The 19,263-nt window shown below is 39.2% G+C and overlaps 1 protein-coding gene and 3 long non-coding RNA genes across 4 annotated transcripts; 2 read left to right on the top strand and 2 right to left on the bottom strand.

Moving 5' to 3' along the window:
• Positions 1-850: 850 nt before the first annotated feature.
• On the top strand, positions 851-4,235 carry LOC145456083 (uncharacterized). The gene is made up of 3 exons (XR_013920492.1): positions 851-1,582; positions 1,657-2,439; positions 3,558-4,235. It is a non-coding gene; the product is annotated as an uncharacterized LOC145456083 (long non-coding RNA).
• Positions 3,081-4,963, bottom strand: LOC145456084 (uncharacterized). Its single transcript, XR_013920493.1, has 2 exons — positions 4,250-4,963; positions 3,081-3,524 (listed from the first exon to the last, which is right to left on the bottom strand). It is a non-coding gene; the product is annotated as an uncharacterized LOC145456084 (long non-coding RNA).
• Positions 4,964-7,295: 2,332 nt separating this feature from the next.
• On the top strand, positions 7,296-10,306 carry LOC145455018 (uncharacterized). Its single transcript, XR_013920262.1, has 3 exons — positions 7,296-8,724; positions 8,799-8,957; positions 10,131-10,306. It is a non-coding gene; the product is annotated as an uncharacterized LOC145455018 (long non-coding RNA).
• Positions 10,307-10,978: 672 nt separating this feature from the next.
• Positions 10,979-16,861, bottom strand: LOC145455016 (stAR-related lipid transfer protein 6-like). The gene has a single exon (XM_080332969.1). The coding sequence runs from the start codon at positions 15,853-15,855 to the stop codon at positions 15,193-15,195; it is 663 nt and encodes a 220-aa protein (XP_080189095.1). The 5' UTR covers positions 15,856-16,861; the 3' UTR covers positions 10,979-15,192.
• Between the last annotated feature and the right edge of the window lie 2,402 nt (positions 16,862-19,263).

Genomic DNA, 19,263 nt, shown 5'->3' on the forward strand with positions numbered 1-19,263 from the left:
GTCACAGTATCATGTTATAATTCCAAAAATTGCATCAATTTTGACTCCATCGCGAAAACGCATCTTGCGATTTTCTTCCCCTCTGCAACTGAGTTGTAATTTGCAAGTAATGTCTTTTATCTATATCAGGGGTGGGCAACTTTTTCGGCGAAAGGAACACCATAGATTTACGAACCATTGCGCGGGCAACGGGAATGTTGATAACTTTTTTTTAGTCGTCGATAGGAGCGAACCGAATTATGAAACATTGCAAACAAGACTTATATTACTACGCTCTAAAATTGATAACATTATGTCATCCAATTGTGCAGTGCGCAATCAGGCCCTGGTCGCGCGAAGCGCGAAATTTTTTTGCAAGATAACTATTGAATTAGGCTATAGCTATATCAATAAATATGTCGCTAACATACATTGGGGGTCGCATCTGTATACCACTGGGCTCATTTAGCAAGGACAGGATTATTCGAAGTTTAGACATAGCAAAATCGACGGTATCAGTGAACATGCCTCTATCATTTTGTGCAAATGTTTTGTCGACGATCTCGCTGCGAGTGCACAAGCGAAGCCGTATCTCCTACTTGCGAATATAGTTAGACTAAATTCTGTGAAGAATATGTATTTATAATTTTCAAAAGGGGGCTAAAATACGGAATCTAGTGACAATGAATCATGCGAAGTTCCGAGAAAAATTTCAAGTCAAATAAATCTGCTATAAATATTCTACTTTATGGTCATATACGAAGATCTGGGATGAATGTGGATGACCCCTGGATACGTCAATGCCTCAGAACTGTTGTTTTAGTCATCATCAAATTTCTTGGTCATGCTAACCAAATTTTGGTTGGCCTTACAATAGACACTTACGTGACCTTTGACACGAACCAATCAGGTTGCAGCAGGATGTAAACAAAGAACAAGCCCGGGCAAGCTTACTATGAGCTCTTATGGGAGAAGGTTGAAAAATGAAGGTTTTAAGCAAGATTACGTCGAATTGGGGATGACTGGCCTTAATGAATAGTAATAGCGTAGAGCTAGTATGTGGTTGCAGCTTTTAATCTAGGATGAACATGAATGGTGGCAAGTACGCACCAGCGTGCTGTGTCCAACTGCACGGGTTTTTGACAACTTTTCTGATTAAGCGACGATTGTTGTATACTATACTATAGGATTGTGGTAATGCATATTTTGACGATTTCATAGGCTCCAGGTCTCGAGCAAAATTTTCAAGCATATCTCATGTTCAGAAATATATGTACTATAAAATATAGCTGCTGCCACACATCACAATTTTTGTGTATTGATTATGAAACTTGAAAGCTATGGAGATTCTATCGAATTTATGGATTTGAGTGGAACAGCATCTTCTTCTAACACCGCGGAGAAAGCTACGAAGTATTTCATGGAGCGCTATGCACACGATTTAGGGATAAAGATTGAGGAGACAATCCACTCTTTTTAGAAGCAATATTCTAGTGAACAGCCAATGTTATGGCAACTTGCGGAAAAGTGAGATAACACACTCAATGGAAATACACGTTCTCGGAAAATCAATTATTGATTCGTCTTGCACTTGTAAGACAGGGTAAGTAAGGAAAAAGACATTGTTTTAGAGACTCCTTCAATAGATATTTTAACCATGATTTATTTTCATATTAGGTTCTGATATATGCTCTCATGCATATGCATTAGGGCTGTTCAAAAATCACCTTTTTTCCTGAATCTTGCTGGTTACTTGATTAAATTGTTAGGTTGCCTTAAAAAACGACGCACACCAAATTTGAATTCATTCCAATCAATATTCGCGGATTTCGTAGAGTTTGAAAATTTTGAATTTGCCTAAAAATGCAAAAAAAAAATTTTCAAATTTTTCTGCCAACCCCATGAAATTGTTGCGCTGTCTACAAAAACGATGCAAAACAAATTTGACTCAATTCGAAGCCGTAGAAGTGGAGTTATTTCAGTTTTTCTTTGATTATTCTGGGATTATCCTTGATTGGTCGATCATCCCAGAATTATCATCAAAAAACTTGAATAACTCCGCTTCTGCAGCTTGGAATTGAGTGACATTTGGTTTCCATCGTTTTTGAAGACAGCGCAACAATTTCATAAGGTTGGAAGGAAAATTTAAAAAATATATTTTGGGCATTTTCAGGCAAATTCAAAATTTTCAAACTCTACGAAATCCGCGAATATTGGTTGGAATGAATTCAAATTTGGTGTGCGTCGTTTTTTAAGGCAACATAACGATTTAATCAAGTAACCAGCAAGATTCAGCAAAAAAGTTTATTTTTGAACAGCCCTAATATGCATTGATTAAGACAATCCAGCACCTGAAGCTAAAAGGACTACATTGTGATTTGCATCAGCATCAGTGAGCTCCATCGTGATTGACAAGCAATCTCTCCACTGTACTCGCAACCGATCAACTCCTGCCACAAGGTAGATTTTGGTGTATCTGGTGTCTTCAGTTTTATAACATTCCATCAAACACAAATAATCCTAGAACATTTTCATCTGGAGAATTGTTCATTCAACAAATTGGGCATCTGAATGAGCTTCAATAATGCACACCACTGGAATATCTAGACATGCACTGTTGGTACAGACTGACAATGGAACTGAATTTGCACAATTGCCGAATATGTTGCGTCATTCATTTTTAATTTTCAATCTTGAATTAGAGTATGCAATTAGTCCATATATATTTGGTTAGTTGTGATACACAATGCTGCATAGTATGACACCAGACAAAATTTTATACTCCTTGATTCTTCCGATCAGCTGTTCAATATGAATACGTTCTCTCACCATCTTTCTTGTTGTGGAACAGTCTGGCTCAGGCATTTGGAGGTGTGTAAATCACATGCAGGAATATTTAAATCTAGATTCAATTTCTTGATTTCAGACTCAATGGTGAATCCGTTTTCTGCCATGATAGCATTGCCTGGCTCACCATAGCTGAACTCCATCATTTTCTTACATTTCTTGTCGAATCCACATATTTAACTAATATTTCGATCTTAAATGCTCCCTGTAAATAGTTCCTGCACAAAAGTAAGTGTACCACAATCCATTAATCCTTTCAAAGTTGTATGTGATTTATTGACAGTCAATAATCATTCTAGATTTGAGAAATCATGAATGAATGCAAATGGTGCATTTTTAAGAACCACATATCTACATGGCCAAATCGCGATTTAATGAAGCAGTTACATATGGCTGACCCAATGGTTGAATACTATGCTTACAGCAATACTATAAATTTGACGTCAGTAGGATAAGTCGGGCAATTCAGAAAGAATTTAATGTAGTCTAGCATAAAATTTCAGCTTCTCCGCATCTTTTGACATTATGATGCTCCTCCGAGAACTGAACTTCACTAGCAATAATTGTCCGCCAATTTGTAATTTTCCTGGACGAGTTTACTGTTTTGTGCTTCTATACTTCTTCCAGAAATTTGATTTTCTTGCGTTTTATTCATTGACTTCCTCTTTCTGCAGCTTCATAAAAGATATCCATCAAGCCTGCACAAAATATATAATATGTTTATTTTACAGAGCAATACTGCTGTGCAGGCACCTATCAAAGCGTACTCGTCGACTCGTACAACGTATCACCGCTACCAATTTCAACTATTCGTCTCATTATTGAATATATTGTTTTCAACAATTTCAATACATTACACACCATCAAGCAACAAAACTGGAGTGGAATAAAATGAGACACACACCAAGTCGATTATGGCATCAAGTGTGACTGCATTTCAGATTGGACTCATTTTGAAACACAGAATTGTTTCATCTAGATCAGTGGCTCCCAACCTTTTTGACCTATCGCCCCCTTTTCAAGGTCAATACCGATCATCGCCGCCAAATTTTGTGTACCGAAAATTGGGCATACAAACCTGTAATCACCGGCGGGTTGACTAAAAAAAAGGGTCAAATTTTCGGCTCGCTGTCTAATTTGACACACTTTTGTAACTAAATTTCCGTGGGTTGACTAAAAAAAAAATTAAAAAAAAATGTCAGCCGTTTTGATGCGTCATCGCCCCCTTCGCTATTTTCGCCCCCTTTGTCCATTTTCGCCCCCTTCGTCATTTTCGCCCCCCTAGACCGCCAAATCGCCCATGTTGGGAACCACTAATCTAGATTCTAGATTATGTCACGATTCAATATTTTTGGTACAATAATAGATATGTCATTTTCTTAATAAAATGAGAATTCAGATGACTACAAGGAAGTCCACATGCCTTTATCCAGATTTTACATTCTTCCATGCATGTCATTGGCTCTGGGAAAGGTAAAAGCGCACACCAGGAACGGTCTGGGTAGCCATCTCCATGTTACGCAGGCTATTAGCACAGTATTTATCCTGAAAGATACAATACACGAGCTAGAACAAAAAATGACGATTTCAGCCGGGAACAGATCATGTTGCCTAACATATATCATATTAATATGATCATTGAATATGCAGACAAGTGTCCAGTGTAACAGTAATTTGCTAGATAATGATACAGACTATAGACTACTATATACAAATGTCGATTCCATAAATAGAACGCATATAACGCCACATAATGGATACCACACATATCCTGACTCAATATTCCTCTAATACATTCTATTCGCTACGACAATCCTATAGTATACGACTAAGGATAATACAGCAATAGTTGCTTCATCCGAAAAGTTGTCAGAAATTCATTCATTTGGACATACCATGCTGATGCGAGCTTGCCATCATTCATGCTTATTGTAGGTTATAACACTGCATATACATACTAGCTCTACGTTATTACCATTCACCAAAGCCAGCTATTCCCAATTCAATGTAATTTTGCTAAAAACCTATATTTTTCAACCCTTTTCCATAAGAGCTCATAGTAAGCTTGCCCGGGCTTGTTCTTTGTTTACATCCTACTGCAACCTGATTGGTTCGTGTCAAAGGTCACGTAAGTGTCTATTGTACCTGATGTCATAAATAATTTCGAGAATTACCTCGCAGTCCACACCAGATCTGTATGGTTAAGAATAACAGTGATTGGTGGTACATAAAAATTATATTGAAAATTCGTTGAAAGCAAATGTTTTCATGATAGAGAAGTTGGAGTCGGAGTCGGAGTCGAAATCATATTCATTCTCACAAACTCCGACTCCGACTCCAGTCAGTATTTCCCACCGACTCCGACTCCGACTCCGACTCCAGCTATTACAGTTTTCACGACTCCGACTCCGACTCCGACTCCATCAAGCGAAAATTACCCCGACTCCGACTCCGACTCCACCGACTCCGACTCCGACTCCACAGCCCTGTTACTAACCAACGGATGGATTCGCAACACGTGACTCACGATTGAATACGCCAAGAAGCGAACTGCTGAGCCGGCTAAAAGCAGCAGAATTGATAGTCTCATAGCTGGCGACCGAAGCGTCGAAATTTGATATGTATGGTCCTAATCGAAAGCTAGTATCGCACTGATTCCGCAATAAAAGTATATTTCCAGGCAATGGTACCATCCCAAAATAGTCGTGAAAGTCTGGGAATCGGCATTGTTCTGAAAAATCGCTGGGCTTCATTGGTAATTGTTGTGGTCATGCTGCTGCAGCGCTCTCACTTTTCAGAACAGTCGGCCTCAAACAGCTATTTTGGAGCAGTTACTGCCCTGACGAGATTTTATTTTGTATTTTCGGAATTAGTACATCAATAGCTTACGATAAAGACCAGATGCATCAAATTTGGACGCATGGATCGTCAGCTCTAGGATTACAAAGTTTGCTGCTTTTAGCTGGCTCTGCAGTACTTTTGTCGGTGCATTCATCCGTGACTCACATCTTGCGCATCCATCCGTGGGTTGGCAATCTACAATACGATTTCAGATCACGATGCTGCATCGTTACTTCGTCTGGCTAACTAACCAGACCTCTGGATATTATATAACGTCTTATCTGACAAAGCACGATTTTGTTTTTACTCCTCATCCTAATTCCTACGTCCCTCGATAAAAATATGAATATTTCTTTAATTATATACTATATACGCAAATCCAACACGTGCATATATTATAATACTTTTTCAACGACATACTGCACCCTATCCTTAATCCTAACCAATAGGAAATTAGGTAAATAACATTTTACATTTCCTATTACGTGAGCCATAATTACCGAGCATACAAAACACGCTTATATTACGTCACAATGACATCTTACATAGCATACTATGTACGCACATAAACGCATTTATTACTACACAATCTGAACTAGACTTGAATTGTTGTTAAATACGACGCTACGGTTGTCAAGGAGCACGGTTGAATTTATGATTATTCAATTACATGTTCAACAGCAGCAATTGTAATTGTAATTGTAATGTAATTGAAGCATGCAAGGAGTAATTGTAATTGTAATTGTAATTTGATATTTTTAGCATGGAGTAATTGTAATGTAATTGAAACATTCATGAAAGTAATTGTAATTGTAATTGTAATTGAACTGAAATAATGTAATTGATCCAACTCTGATCCTGAAGACTGGCTAGTAGCCTATTCATTTAGAAGAAATTGCTTGTATTTCGACTTGAATGCGGACATGCTCGACGACTGCCGGATAGCCGGCGAGATGCTGTTCCGCAATAGACACTTACGTGACCTTTGACACGAACCAATCAGGCTGCAGCGGGATGTAAACAAAGAACAAGCCCGGGCAAGCTTACTATGAGCTCTTATGGGAAAAGGTTGAAAAATGAAGGTTTTAAGCAAGATTACGTTGCATTGGGGATGACTGGCTTTAATGAATAGTAATAGCGTAGAACTAGTATGTGGTTGCAGCTTTTAATCTAGGATGAACATGAATGGTGGCAAGTACGCACCAGCGTGCTGTGTTCAAATGCACGGGTTTTTGACAACTTTTCTGATTAAGCGACGATTGTTGTATACTATACTATAGGATTGTGGCAATGCATATTTTGACGATTTCATAGGCTCCAGGTCTCGAGCAAAATTTTCAAGCATATCTCATGTTCAGAAATATATATACTATAAAATATAGCTGCTGCCACACATCACAATTTTTGTGTATTGAATATGAAACTTGAAAGCTATGGAGATTCTATCGAATTTATGGATTTGAGTGGAACAGCATCTTCTTCTAACACCGCGGAGAAAGCTACGAAGTATTTCATGGAGCGCTATGCACCAGTGTTGGGATGACTCGAGTCATGACTTGACTCGAGTCAGACTCGAGTCAACTTTTTCGTATGACTTGACTTGACTCGAGTCACTCTGCAAAAATGACTTGACTTGACTTGACTCGGTCCTTCAAAAATGTGGATTGACTCGTGACTCGGAGCAAAATTTACGAGTCAATTTCAAGTCATCATGCAAACGATGTCGACTAAATCAATTTATTTTGTGCATGTTCGGATTATTCACGATACGCCGTTGTCACTTGTGAGAGCAACCAGTCATTCACTGATTGTATGTTTCACTGATTCTACATTATTACATCACAAATACACTGACCACAAACGAAATGAGCACAGCTTGCGTTTTCGTAGTAGCAGATCAATTTAATAGCAATGTATCGCTGTTTATTGGACGGCTTTTTCCTTACATTGCACAACTTTTCCAACCCTCTTGTATGATTTAAATCGAACAAATATAGTTTATGCGTTTATATTCTCACGGATGTGTATAGATGGCTAGTGTACTATCAATTTCCTTCAACTTCTCGAGGCTTCGTATTCGATACTCTATTTTGGCTGATAATAAGGGAATGTAGCATGTAGCTCAGAGTTGTCATACTCAACTGACGTCGCGGGCCGGATTCAAATATTCAGATCACTATCGGGCCGCACCAGTCAAATGATTCCAAAATATTACTAACTCTTAACTCAATATATGCACTTTTTCGCATTCTCTGAATTGGGTGTCACTGTCAGCGATTTTCTCCTGACGATGACTAGAAATCACAACTCCGCTGTCGGGTGGTTATAATGTGGCCTAAGAACAGACTAGAAATGTGCAATCTTGAAGGAATATTTATTAGTAGTATTTCATACCACAAATTCGAGAAATGTGTTGGATAAAATCAACCTATACTCAGAATTGCTTCGCGCGGGACCGAATGAAATTATTTGGCGGGTCGTATGTTTGACACCCCTGATGTAGCTATATACAGTTACTGGCGTATTTTGTTAGCAGTTCTACGCGTGCGTGAGCGATACAACGCATTTTTGCATGTATATTTAACTTTATATTCGTTATTTGATTCAAGATATGGACCAATTGATCTCTCTTTTACACAGCTAGTAAAATATAATGAATTTCAATGATCACTCATACTTCGAAAATCCAATTTGACTTGAATTGCGACTTGACTCGTGACTTGTCTTGACTTGACTTGACTCGAGTCACCACCAAAAAACGAGTGACTTGACTTGACTCGAATCACCTTTGAAAATCGATTGACTTGACTTGACTCGAGTCAAAATGTGCAATGACTCGAGATGACTCGTGACTCGAAGGTAGTGACTTGATCCCAACACTGCTATGCACACGATTTAGGGATAAAGATTGAGGAGACAATCCACTCTTTTTAGAAGCAATATTCTAGTGAACAGCCAATGTTATGGCAACTTGCGGAAAAGTGAGATAACACACTCAATGGAAATACACGTTCTCGGAAAATCCATTATTGATTCGTCTTGCACTTGTAAGACAGGGTAAGTAAGGAAAAAGACATTTTTTCAGAGACTTCTTCAATAGATATTTTAACCATGATTTATTTTCATATTAGGTTCTGATATATGCTCTCATGCATATGCATTGATTAAGACAATCCAGCACCTGAAGCTAAAAGGACTACATTGTGATTTGCATCAGCATCAGTGAGCTCCATCGTGATTGACAAGCAATCTCTCCACTGTACTCGCAACCGATCAACTCCTGCCACAAGGTAGATTTTGGTGTATCTGGTGTTTTCAGTTTTATAACATTCCATCAAACACAAATGATCCTAGAACATTTTCATCTGGAGAATTGTTCATTCAACAAATTGGGCATCTGAATGAGCTTCAATAATGCACACCACTGGAATATCTAGACATGCACTGTTGGTACAGACTGACCATGGCACCGCGCAATTACGATCCGTAGCATGCTATTAGGCATTACGATATTGACAATGGAACTGAATTTGCACAATTGCCGAATATGTTGCGTCATTCATTTTTAATTTTCAATGTTGAATTAGAGTATGCAATTAGTCCATATATATTTGGTTAGTTGTGATACACAATGCTGCATAGTATGACACCAGACAAAATTTTATACTCCTTGATTCTTCCGATCAGCTGTTCAATATGAATACGTTCTCTCGCCATCTTTCTTGTTGTGGAACAGTCTGGCTCAGGCATTTGAAGGAGTGTAAATCACGTGCAGGAATATTTAAATCTAGATTCAATTTCTTGATTTCAGACTCAATGGTGAATCCCTTTTCTGCCATGATAGCATTGCCTGGCTCACCATAGCTGAACTCCATCATTTTCTTACATTTCTTGTCGAATCCACATATTTAACTAATATTTCGATCTTAAATGCTCCCTGTAAATAGTTCCTGCACAAAAGTAAGTGTACCACAATCCATCAATCCTTTCAAAGTTGTATGTGATTTATTGACAGTCAATAATCATTGTAGATTTGAGAAATCATGAATGAATGCAAATGGTGCATTTTTAAGAACCACTTATCTACATGGCCAAAACGCGATTTAATGAAGCAGTTACATATGGCTGACCCAATAGTTAAATACTATGCTTACAGCAATACTATAAATTTGACGTCAGTAGGATAAGTCGGGCAATTCAGAAAGAATTTAATGTAGTCTAGCATAAAATTTCTGCTTCTCCGCATCTTTTGACATTATCATGCTCCTCTGAGAACTGAACTTCACTAGCAATAATTGTCCGCCAATTTGTAATTTTCCTGGACAAGTTTACTGTTTTGTGCTTCTATACTTCTTCCAGAAATTTGATTTTCTTGCGTTTTATCCATCGACTTCCTCTTTCTGCAGCTTCATAAAAGATATCCATCAAGCCTGCACAAAATATATAATATGTTTATTTTACAGAGCAATACTGCTGTGCAGGCACCTATCAAGGCGTACTCGTCGACTCGTACAACGTATCACCGCTACCAATTTCAACTATTCGTCTCATTATTGAATATATTGTTTTCAACAATTTCAATACATTACACACCATCAAGCAACAAAACTGGAGTGGAATAAAATGAGACACACACCAAGTCGATTGTGGCATCAAGTGTGACTGCATTTCAGATTGGACTCATTTTGAAACACAGAATTGTTTCATCTAGATCAGTGGTTCCCAACCTTTTTGACCTATCGCCCCCTTTTCAAGGTCAATACCGATCATCGCCCCCCAAATTTTGTGTACCGAAAATTGGGCATACAAACCTGTAATCACCGGCGGGTTGACTAAAAAAAGGGTCAAATTTTCGGCTCGATGTCTAATTTGACACACTTTTGTAACTAAATTTCCGTGGGTTGACTAAAAAAAAATAAAAATAAAAAAATGTCAGCCGTTTTGACGCGTCATCGCCCCCCCGAATCGCCCCCTTCGCTATTTTCGCCCCCTTTGTCCATTTTCGCCCCCTTCGTCATTTTCGCCCCCCTAGAACGCCAAATCGCCCATGTTGGGAACCACTGATCTAGATTCTAGATTATGTCACGATTCAATATTTTTGGTACAATAATAGATGTCATTTTCTTAATAAAATGAGAATTCAGATGACTACAAGGAAGTCCACATGCCTTTATCCAGATTTTACATTCTTCCATGCATGTCATTGGCTCTGGGAAAGGTAAAAGCGCACACCAGGAACGGTCTGGGTAGCCATCTCCATGTTACGCAGGCTATTAGCACAGTATTTATCCTGATAGATACAATACACGAGCTAGAACAAAAAATGACGATTTCAGCCGGGAACAGATCATGTTGCCTAACATATATCATATTAATATGATCATTGAATATGCAGACAAGTGTCCAGTGTAACAGTAATTTGCTAGATAATGATACAGACTGTAGACTACTATATACAAATGTCGATTCCATAAATAGAACGCATATAACGCCACATAATGGATACCACACATATCCTGACTCAATATTCCTCTAATACATTCTATTCGCTACGACAATCCTATAGTATACGACTAAGGATAATACAGCAATAGTTGCTTCATCCGAAAAGTTGTCAGAAATTCATTCATTTGGACATACCATGCTGATGCGTGCTTGCCATCATTCATGCTTATTGTAGGTTATAACACTGCATATACATACTAGCTCTACGTTATTACCATTCACCAAAGCCAGCTATTCCCAATTCAATGTAATTTTGCTAAAAACCTATATTTTTCAACCCTTTTCCATAAGAGCTCATAGTAAGCTTGCCCGGGCTTGTTCTTTGTTTACATCCTACTGCAACCTGATTGGTTCGTGTCAAAGGTCACGTAAGTGTCTATTGGGGTCCGGCATACTTGATAGCGCAATGCGTTTTCTTGTATTCAGTCCTGATCATATGGTAGTTAGTTGTTCTTCTTTGACGCGCGTGTGCTGCACTTGTGCGCTATTGTCTCCTAGGTGAAGTTATCCCCACCCCTATTCCTAAAATTGGTTATACAGCAATATGTACAAGTTTTTTATATCCTTTAGCTGCTGGCGGTTATCCGTGATGAATGTCAGCGCTAAAATTTCCGAGTTTATTCCAAACATAATTTCATTATACAGATTAGTGATTATGGTGTTATATTTTATTTCCGTTTATATAGAATTCGTGCTATCATCACAGCAGTCTCATATGTCGCGGGTTCTTTTCAGTGAGCTGCTGCGGCGCGGCCATGGAGGGCTGGCGCGCGTGCCTAAAATCTACCAAAAAATGTTACAGATGCAAAATGTTGTGTATAGTTTCGCACAGAGTTGCCATTTGACCGCCTTCACGTATTTTCCGACAAGTAATTAGAATATATTACCGCCAACTTGCATTTAGCCATGAAAATACAAATAGAAATAGTGATATCGCCGTAAGCTTTGGCCCTACTGGAATCTCGCTACGTTTTGCCTAATATAACAGGTGATGCGGTGAGCAGCGATGATTCTGCAAGTTGAAGTAATTTATTAAAAAATATGAATAAAGAATATGTGAGAACAGGACACCGATTCCATACAGGAGCTTTGGCGACGTCACGATGTTCTATCATCAAGGGTTGGGGCCTGGGTTAGACCAAGTAAGGAAGAGGCACTACTCAGGCCCAGTGAATTGCCGCCGTTAGACTCTACACGTAATATCGATCGGTTCTATTCTTATCACGCTGCGCAATCAGAATCCCGACCACATGCATGCAAATTTAATTGCAACCTTGCTAATCCCTGCAATGTGTAAAAGTAAGGTGGTGATTATTGCTCAACATGACAGATTCATTGAGAATATAAATGGTGATTTTCCCTTGAATAGGATAAATAAAATTCATGTCCTTGAATTCTCATAATCAGGTATTCCGCTGCAGTCGGAATTTGTTATCTCCTATATTAGACCGTACGTGATATAGATGGATGAACGTGTTTGATTGCATGATAGCTAGTTCATATTTGGTGATGAAAATTGTACGCATGTTCAATACACTAAAATAATAGGGATAGTTATGTAATGGTTCTGAAGTCAATAAATACAATGAATTGCGAGTAGGACACAATCATAATACAGCCAGAACTCCAGCAGCGTAGGCGCATATGCTGCCATCCCGACTTTCGTTGTAAATGCCGCCCCCATTATGAAATGGTTTTGAACTAGATTATATTTACCGGAAATCATCTGAAGTGTTGAAAAAAGGGTCATCATCTCACATTTTGCTGCCCCCTTGCAGCAAGTTGCAGGCGGTGCAGCCCATGGCACATAGCCTCAAGCGCCAAGTGGCTGTTACGCCATTGAATACAACTACCGCAATTTTCAGATATGTTGCATCCCTACCTGTCAAACAGTGCTGCATTTACAACCACTTCTTGCATTACTTTCCATTATGCCTAGCGTCTGATAACGATAAACCAAATTTTACTAATGCCTTCGATTATACGGATCATGTGAGATGTTTCTATTTTAATTGTGATCTTTGAACATGCATGCCTCAATTCTTGTTATCTTCTTGATAGTTGCTACTTGCTAGACACCTCACAATATAATAGATTTTTTCGACTATTAAGTATGCCTAGTTTGGACTGAAGATTCGATTTGATATGTTTCGGTCAAAATTTATGCAATTTTTGTAACACAAGCATATTACCAGCTTCTACTCTTGGTACTGGCTAATGCAAAAGCCATGAATAAAGATCAAGCTATTGCACTTTTCTGTACCTGGAGTATAAGCTACACACACCCTACACCAGTAACAAAGGTTAGCATATTAGCGTAATTATAACCATGCTGCCATGAATCATGTCATGCCAAGACAGTAACAATTTTTTCGTACAACACGGAACAATGTGTTGCAGTAACACACAGGTGCATATCCAGCGGAAAATACATTAGGAATTCACTTTGACTTGATTATTGTCTTTATGACATCAGACTCAGTTGTGTTAATAGACCATTTGTTAAGATTTGTTTGGTCACTAAAGACTGCGACCGATGTAGTCGAGTCAACGATCACATCATAAGCCAACCATTATTGCCACTAGCATGCATGAATGCTCTCATACTGCTTCCCGAAAAGAATGTGCAGTGCATGCGAAATAGAGAGGCCTATTCATGACGAGCACGCATGAAGATATCCCTTAGCAGTTACAAAACCTTTGGCCTAACCCGATAATTTAGATTTGCCTGATGTGATTCCAGAAATGCCTCTCATTTTTGGAACCGGAGAGAAATAGCCCTGGGTTAAATGTGACTGCTCACAAAATCATAATCAGCTCAAGAAACAATATGTACAAGTGTTCAAAGATGACCTTTTTTCTCTAATTATACTGGCTAGTGGCTACTTGATGAAATTGTTAGGTTATCTAATTAAAGCAGGGGCGGGCAACATACAGCCGCGACAACATTTTGAGCGACCCGCGGACAGATCCTGGTCTTACATGATAATGTGGTCCGCGGCCTGGGTCTACATACATTTGCTAGCAAACGTTTCAGACCATGAACATTAACAAGATAAATGGGCGATCCAATCTAACTTACGGTCATGTGCCATCTTTACTAAGGGTTTGTACGTCAAATATGCAGCCAAAGTTCAAAGAACTTGTTGACAGCTTTGATCGCTCATTGACTTCAACAGCGATTGAAGTGCATCTCGTTTATAAATTCATTGACCATTACTGCTTTGCTATGCTTCGCTATATGCTTCACACTTAAAATTAACATTAAATACGATTTAGCCTATTCCTTTCATAGGTGGATATATACTCGACTAATGTATCGATTTTGTAATCCGGCCAGCCAACTTGTTCATTTTCCCATATCCCGCCCACCGACCAGAGAAGTTGCCTGCCCCTGAATTAAAGGCTGCACGTCTAATATGGTTCAATTCCAACCATGAAATAAATAAAAAATGTTCAAAATTTTCTTTTCACCCCATTAAATATTGTTCTATTCGAATCTAAATTTTTCGACTGCGATAACTCCGCTTCCGCCGGTTGGAATTGAGTCAAATCTGCTGAGCATCGTTTCTATAGACAACCTAACACTATCACGGGGTGAACAGAAAATTTATTTTTAGATGATAAGTTGAAAATTTTATTCTTTTGTTGCAAGTGGGTTCCGACCACCATAAAACCCCTGGATGTGGATACATCACTTGAAGCAGAGCACTAATGATTTACTTGCGTTGTCACATTCTCGCGCAAAAATCGAGTGTGCTAGGCTTGCATTATACTCATCATATCCCTATAAATTGATTAACAAATTAATAGCCTACCATCATATATTTATTGCACAAGGTTGTAAAACATACTGCGTAATTGAATCATAGAGAAAAACCTAGGAAAATAAAGTTAAAAAATAGGCATATAAATGAGAGTCACTTGCTGCAAATTACCATTGAATGGTATGCTATATATGAATTCTCACCGAAACTAGAGACATGTACCGGTACCTATGTTATGCTGTGTAAAAACAGTTCACTGAGATTGAATTCTGCGAGCCTGGCGTTCAACAGATTCGATGTAAGATACCTGTTGAGTGGGAAGTGCTTTGTCCACCAGATACCGTGGAACTCTCCCGCCAATGTCAACGTTCACATACAGGGTCATCTTACTCTTTCCAGGGTCATTCCTGTATCTACTGATTGCGTACCCAGTAGGGTAATTCCAAGCCCTTACGTATTCTGCTGTCTTTGGCCGTGCAGAGTAATCGAGACTCTGTGCAAATATCCAGGATACTCTATCAAAATCTCCATCTGCCAGGGTTTCTACATGTGGTTTGAAGTAATACAAATCCACAAACTCGCGGGATGAAATCCATCCCCCCACAGCTGAATGAGTTATTATCAAGCCTACCATGATGTCTTCGGATTCTTGCTCAAGACATTCAAAGTGTTTTATACTTTTATCCCAGGACAGCCTGTCAGCTGTGACCGTTGGTGGCTTCATCACATTGTAAACGATATCATCTTGGATATCAATGTCATACTCGAACTTGTGCAAATATCCTGCAAAGTGTGGCGACTTCTTGTACCACATTTTCACACCCCTGGTGGCATTTTTAGATGTCCATCCTTCTTCTTTGTGGTACTGTAACACTGCGGACTCGATTTGTTCCCCGAGAAGTCTGTGGGCAAGCATCTTCAAATAATTATGTAAAGGTGAATGATAGCATATAGAAAAAATCTATAACATATAACCGAAAAATAGATGTAGGCAATGCCATGGGCTAATATATAAAATGCCCTAACACTGGACTATATTATCCTGACCCGAGTGGACCTCATTCCTATCAGGGACAGTCTTGAAATAGCTTGTATATTCTCTGTCAGAAAACAATTGAATAATACTGTATTATTCAATTCTATATTGCAGTTCTGTACGGTAACTCAAGCTCTTAAAATATTACTGCGGCCAGTTCCCGAGACGAGTTGGTTGTTAGGCTATATGGGAAGTGATCAATTTGTCAAATATATAACCGTAACTGCAGAGAAACCCAAACCGTTAATACTGACCCTATTCAACTTAGACATACATTATCAAGAAGGCAACAGATCAAGTGGCATTTGATTAGGTGTGATATTTCCCTCTTACGCTCTCTGAGGAGATAACTGGAGTCTGGAGAAATTCCCGTGCTATATACGATCGCTGACCTCACTAAAAAAGTGTTATTCTATCGCCAGGAACTTCTAGAAATCCCTGACTATTGCAGTCGTAAGTTTTTTATATGTGTAATGGCAGAGCTGTAAACTTTCAGTTTAATACCATCTACATCTGTGGAGTACGACTTCCCACTGAGGAAACCGAGGTCAGAGTAAGATTTTCGTAATGCTAGATTGGAAGCGGACGCAGAATATATATAGCCTTTGTCCGGTCAGTAATTGCAGTAGTCCTGTACACACTATTTCATCACACCTGGCCTGCTGTTATTTGCAGAGTGCATCTATACGTCAAGTAAACCAACGATGTCGTTACATATCATCCGCTAAGTTCATAAACACTGACATGTGATCCTTTTGTTTGCGATTCCAATTACTGGCAAGGATCCTCGCTCGTTATTAATGATGATGGTGATAACAATCTTCCGGTTTTTGTGGAAAAGTTACTCGTCTTCAGGACCGCACAGTTCAAATTATGTTTATGGGATAGTTTTAAAAGTGCTTCTGTACTTGAACGTCTGTACCTTGTAACTATTTACCTTGTCACGCTAGACTGCCTTATATCGCTTAGGCCCTACAGGGTTGGTTCGATTGGTTTGAAATAAGGTCATATTTGTTTGAAATGAGGTCAGTCTCATGTTTGAAATCATCATCATCATCATGAGGATAGTCATGTCAGAATCAGTGGTTTATTAGCAATTTTATCAGTTCAATACACCACAAAAATGCGATACAATGAAAAGACAGGAAGATGTCGAAGCGACAAGGAGTAGTCTATGGAATCTGACACCCACCTTGGCCTAGGCGATGTAAAGAGGAGGCATGCACACCAAGCCCCGAACTACTGCTATCTCCGGCTAAGCAAATTTGCGTGATCCCCGTGCGCAGATGCATTGTGGGTACACGGTAAATTGATTTAGTACAGGGGCTTATGGAAAAGCGGTCAATATTTCAATATATTTGATTCGTGTTGGGTCTGTAGTACTGTATGCGTATAGAGCTTTGAATGACTAATTATTCTAACATTCAGGATTGGTTTCAGCCCAATATCTCGTGCCAGTATATTGATATTCCGTGTAATTCGACATGTCGAAGATAGTACGTTCATCAGGTGGTAGTGATGGTAGTCTTTGCTGTGCCTATGGGTGCAGTAAAAGGCGGAAGAAGATATCCAGTGAGTCGTATGCAAGAAGTAATAGTGACGGCAGTAGTGATGAAGAGACGATAGTAAAGCGGCGATACCCCAGAACTTTTCACCGGTAAGTGAATAACAGAATAAGCATAGCAGCCAGACATGGCCAGATCAGTCACAGTTGTAATAAACAGGTCATGGTAAAGTGATAGCAGAACATTTCGTTGCAGTTATATGAATGAAATGACCAGACCAGACTACCAGCAGAAATCCGTGTCACCATATCAGCTATGTAATGTTCATCATCAATATCTGTAATAATCTGTAATAATGTCCATCTCACTCTTTGTATTTTCTCCATGATCGAGTACAAGCAGTTCGGCCAATAATCAGTGTGGGTATTAAATTCTTGGTTATGCTATGTAGGCAAGAGTAGGAATACAAGGAAAGATTCAATTAAATAGTATATTCATATTGAAATGAACCCGAATATTTTCGGCTGACACTCGTCAGGGGTAATCGTCAGCAACTAGTAGAGAATTGGAAAGAACATTGTATATCAACAATCGTATCACAAAATATGACGTCACCAGCAAGAAATTTCGAATGAGAGAGCGTTCAATGTACTATTTTTAGGTGATACACGAACTCCTTTTGTTGACAGAGTTTTGGTTGGTGTATTTTGATAAAAGTTGATTCCAAGGCACACAAATGGAATTGTGAACGGCCTCGACCTACGATTCGAAATCGGTCGTCTCGATAATTATTCGCACAAATCGGATTATCCAACAGATGTTTGCCGATGGCAGAATTAATTGCCTTTGATCGATCAGCATCAATCTTAAGTGGATGAGTTAAGGGTGAGCTTTTCACATCGCGTGACGCACGTGTTCTGATAAATCTGGGGACATGTTGGTTTATGCGGTCCTGCAGACGTCTTGACGTTCTTCCCACGTAGCCACAATCACAGTGGCACCTATATTCGTACACTACATTACTTTGTTGAAGTGCAGGAAGCACGTCTTTGCGTGTTGAAGGGAGCAGTTGTGTTGTTGTAAAAATCACATTGGTTTTGACTGTATCGTAACATTTACCGACAGCAGAAATCAATTGTTTTTCAAAGCGGGTGGAAATGGGGCCAATCCAAGGTAGATGGATATAAACATCTTTTATTGTTCGTGCGGTGGGCTCTGTTCGTTTTTCTGCGTTGAATTGCGTTAATTTCCTCTCCATGCCGCGGCTGATGACGTGTTCAGGGTAACCGTTATCAAGTAAGATTTTTCGGATGTGGTCAAGTTCTAAACTCAGTTTGTTACCCGAACATATCATCAACGCTCTATGCACGAGTGTGCCTATGAGGTTAATTTTTCTGCGCCGAGGACTAAATGAATTCCAGCGAAGGTATTGGCCTGTGAATGTCGGTTTTCTGAAAACAGACGTTTCAAATTTGTTGGTATTGCGCTTTTCAACTAATACGTCCAGAAATGATAATGAGTTATTGCGTTCTTTTTCTATTGTGAATTGCAAGGCCGGGTGAAGCGAGTTTAAGCGAATGAGAAATTGGTCACACTCCGATTCATTCCTGAAAATAACAAATGTATCATCTACGTATCGGCGGTACAATAGTGGTTTGGCGGACTCACGCTGGGACAGAAGCTCGCCCTCGTAATACCCTACGAAAATGTTGGCCAAAATAGGTCCCAGGGGACTTCCCATGGCTAAGCCGTCTATTTGGCGAAACATGACCTCGTTAAAGCT

The sequence above is a fragment of the Botryllus schlosseri genome, chromosome 14, assembly GCF_051294905.1.
Source record: "Botryllus schlosseri isolate E-star chromosome 14, Bs_hap1, whole genome shotgun sequence".
NCBI lineage: Eukaryota > Metazoa > Chordata > Ascidiacea > Stolidobranchia > Styelidae > Botryllus > Botryllus schlosseri.

Bases quoted from the DNA above. Each gene is read 5' to 3' on its own strand.
- LOC145455016 (XM_080332969.1), bottom strand. From the start codon at position 15,855: ATGCTTGCCCACAGACTTCTCGGGGAACAAATCGAGTCCGCAGTGTTA.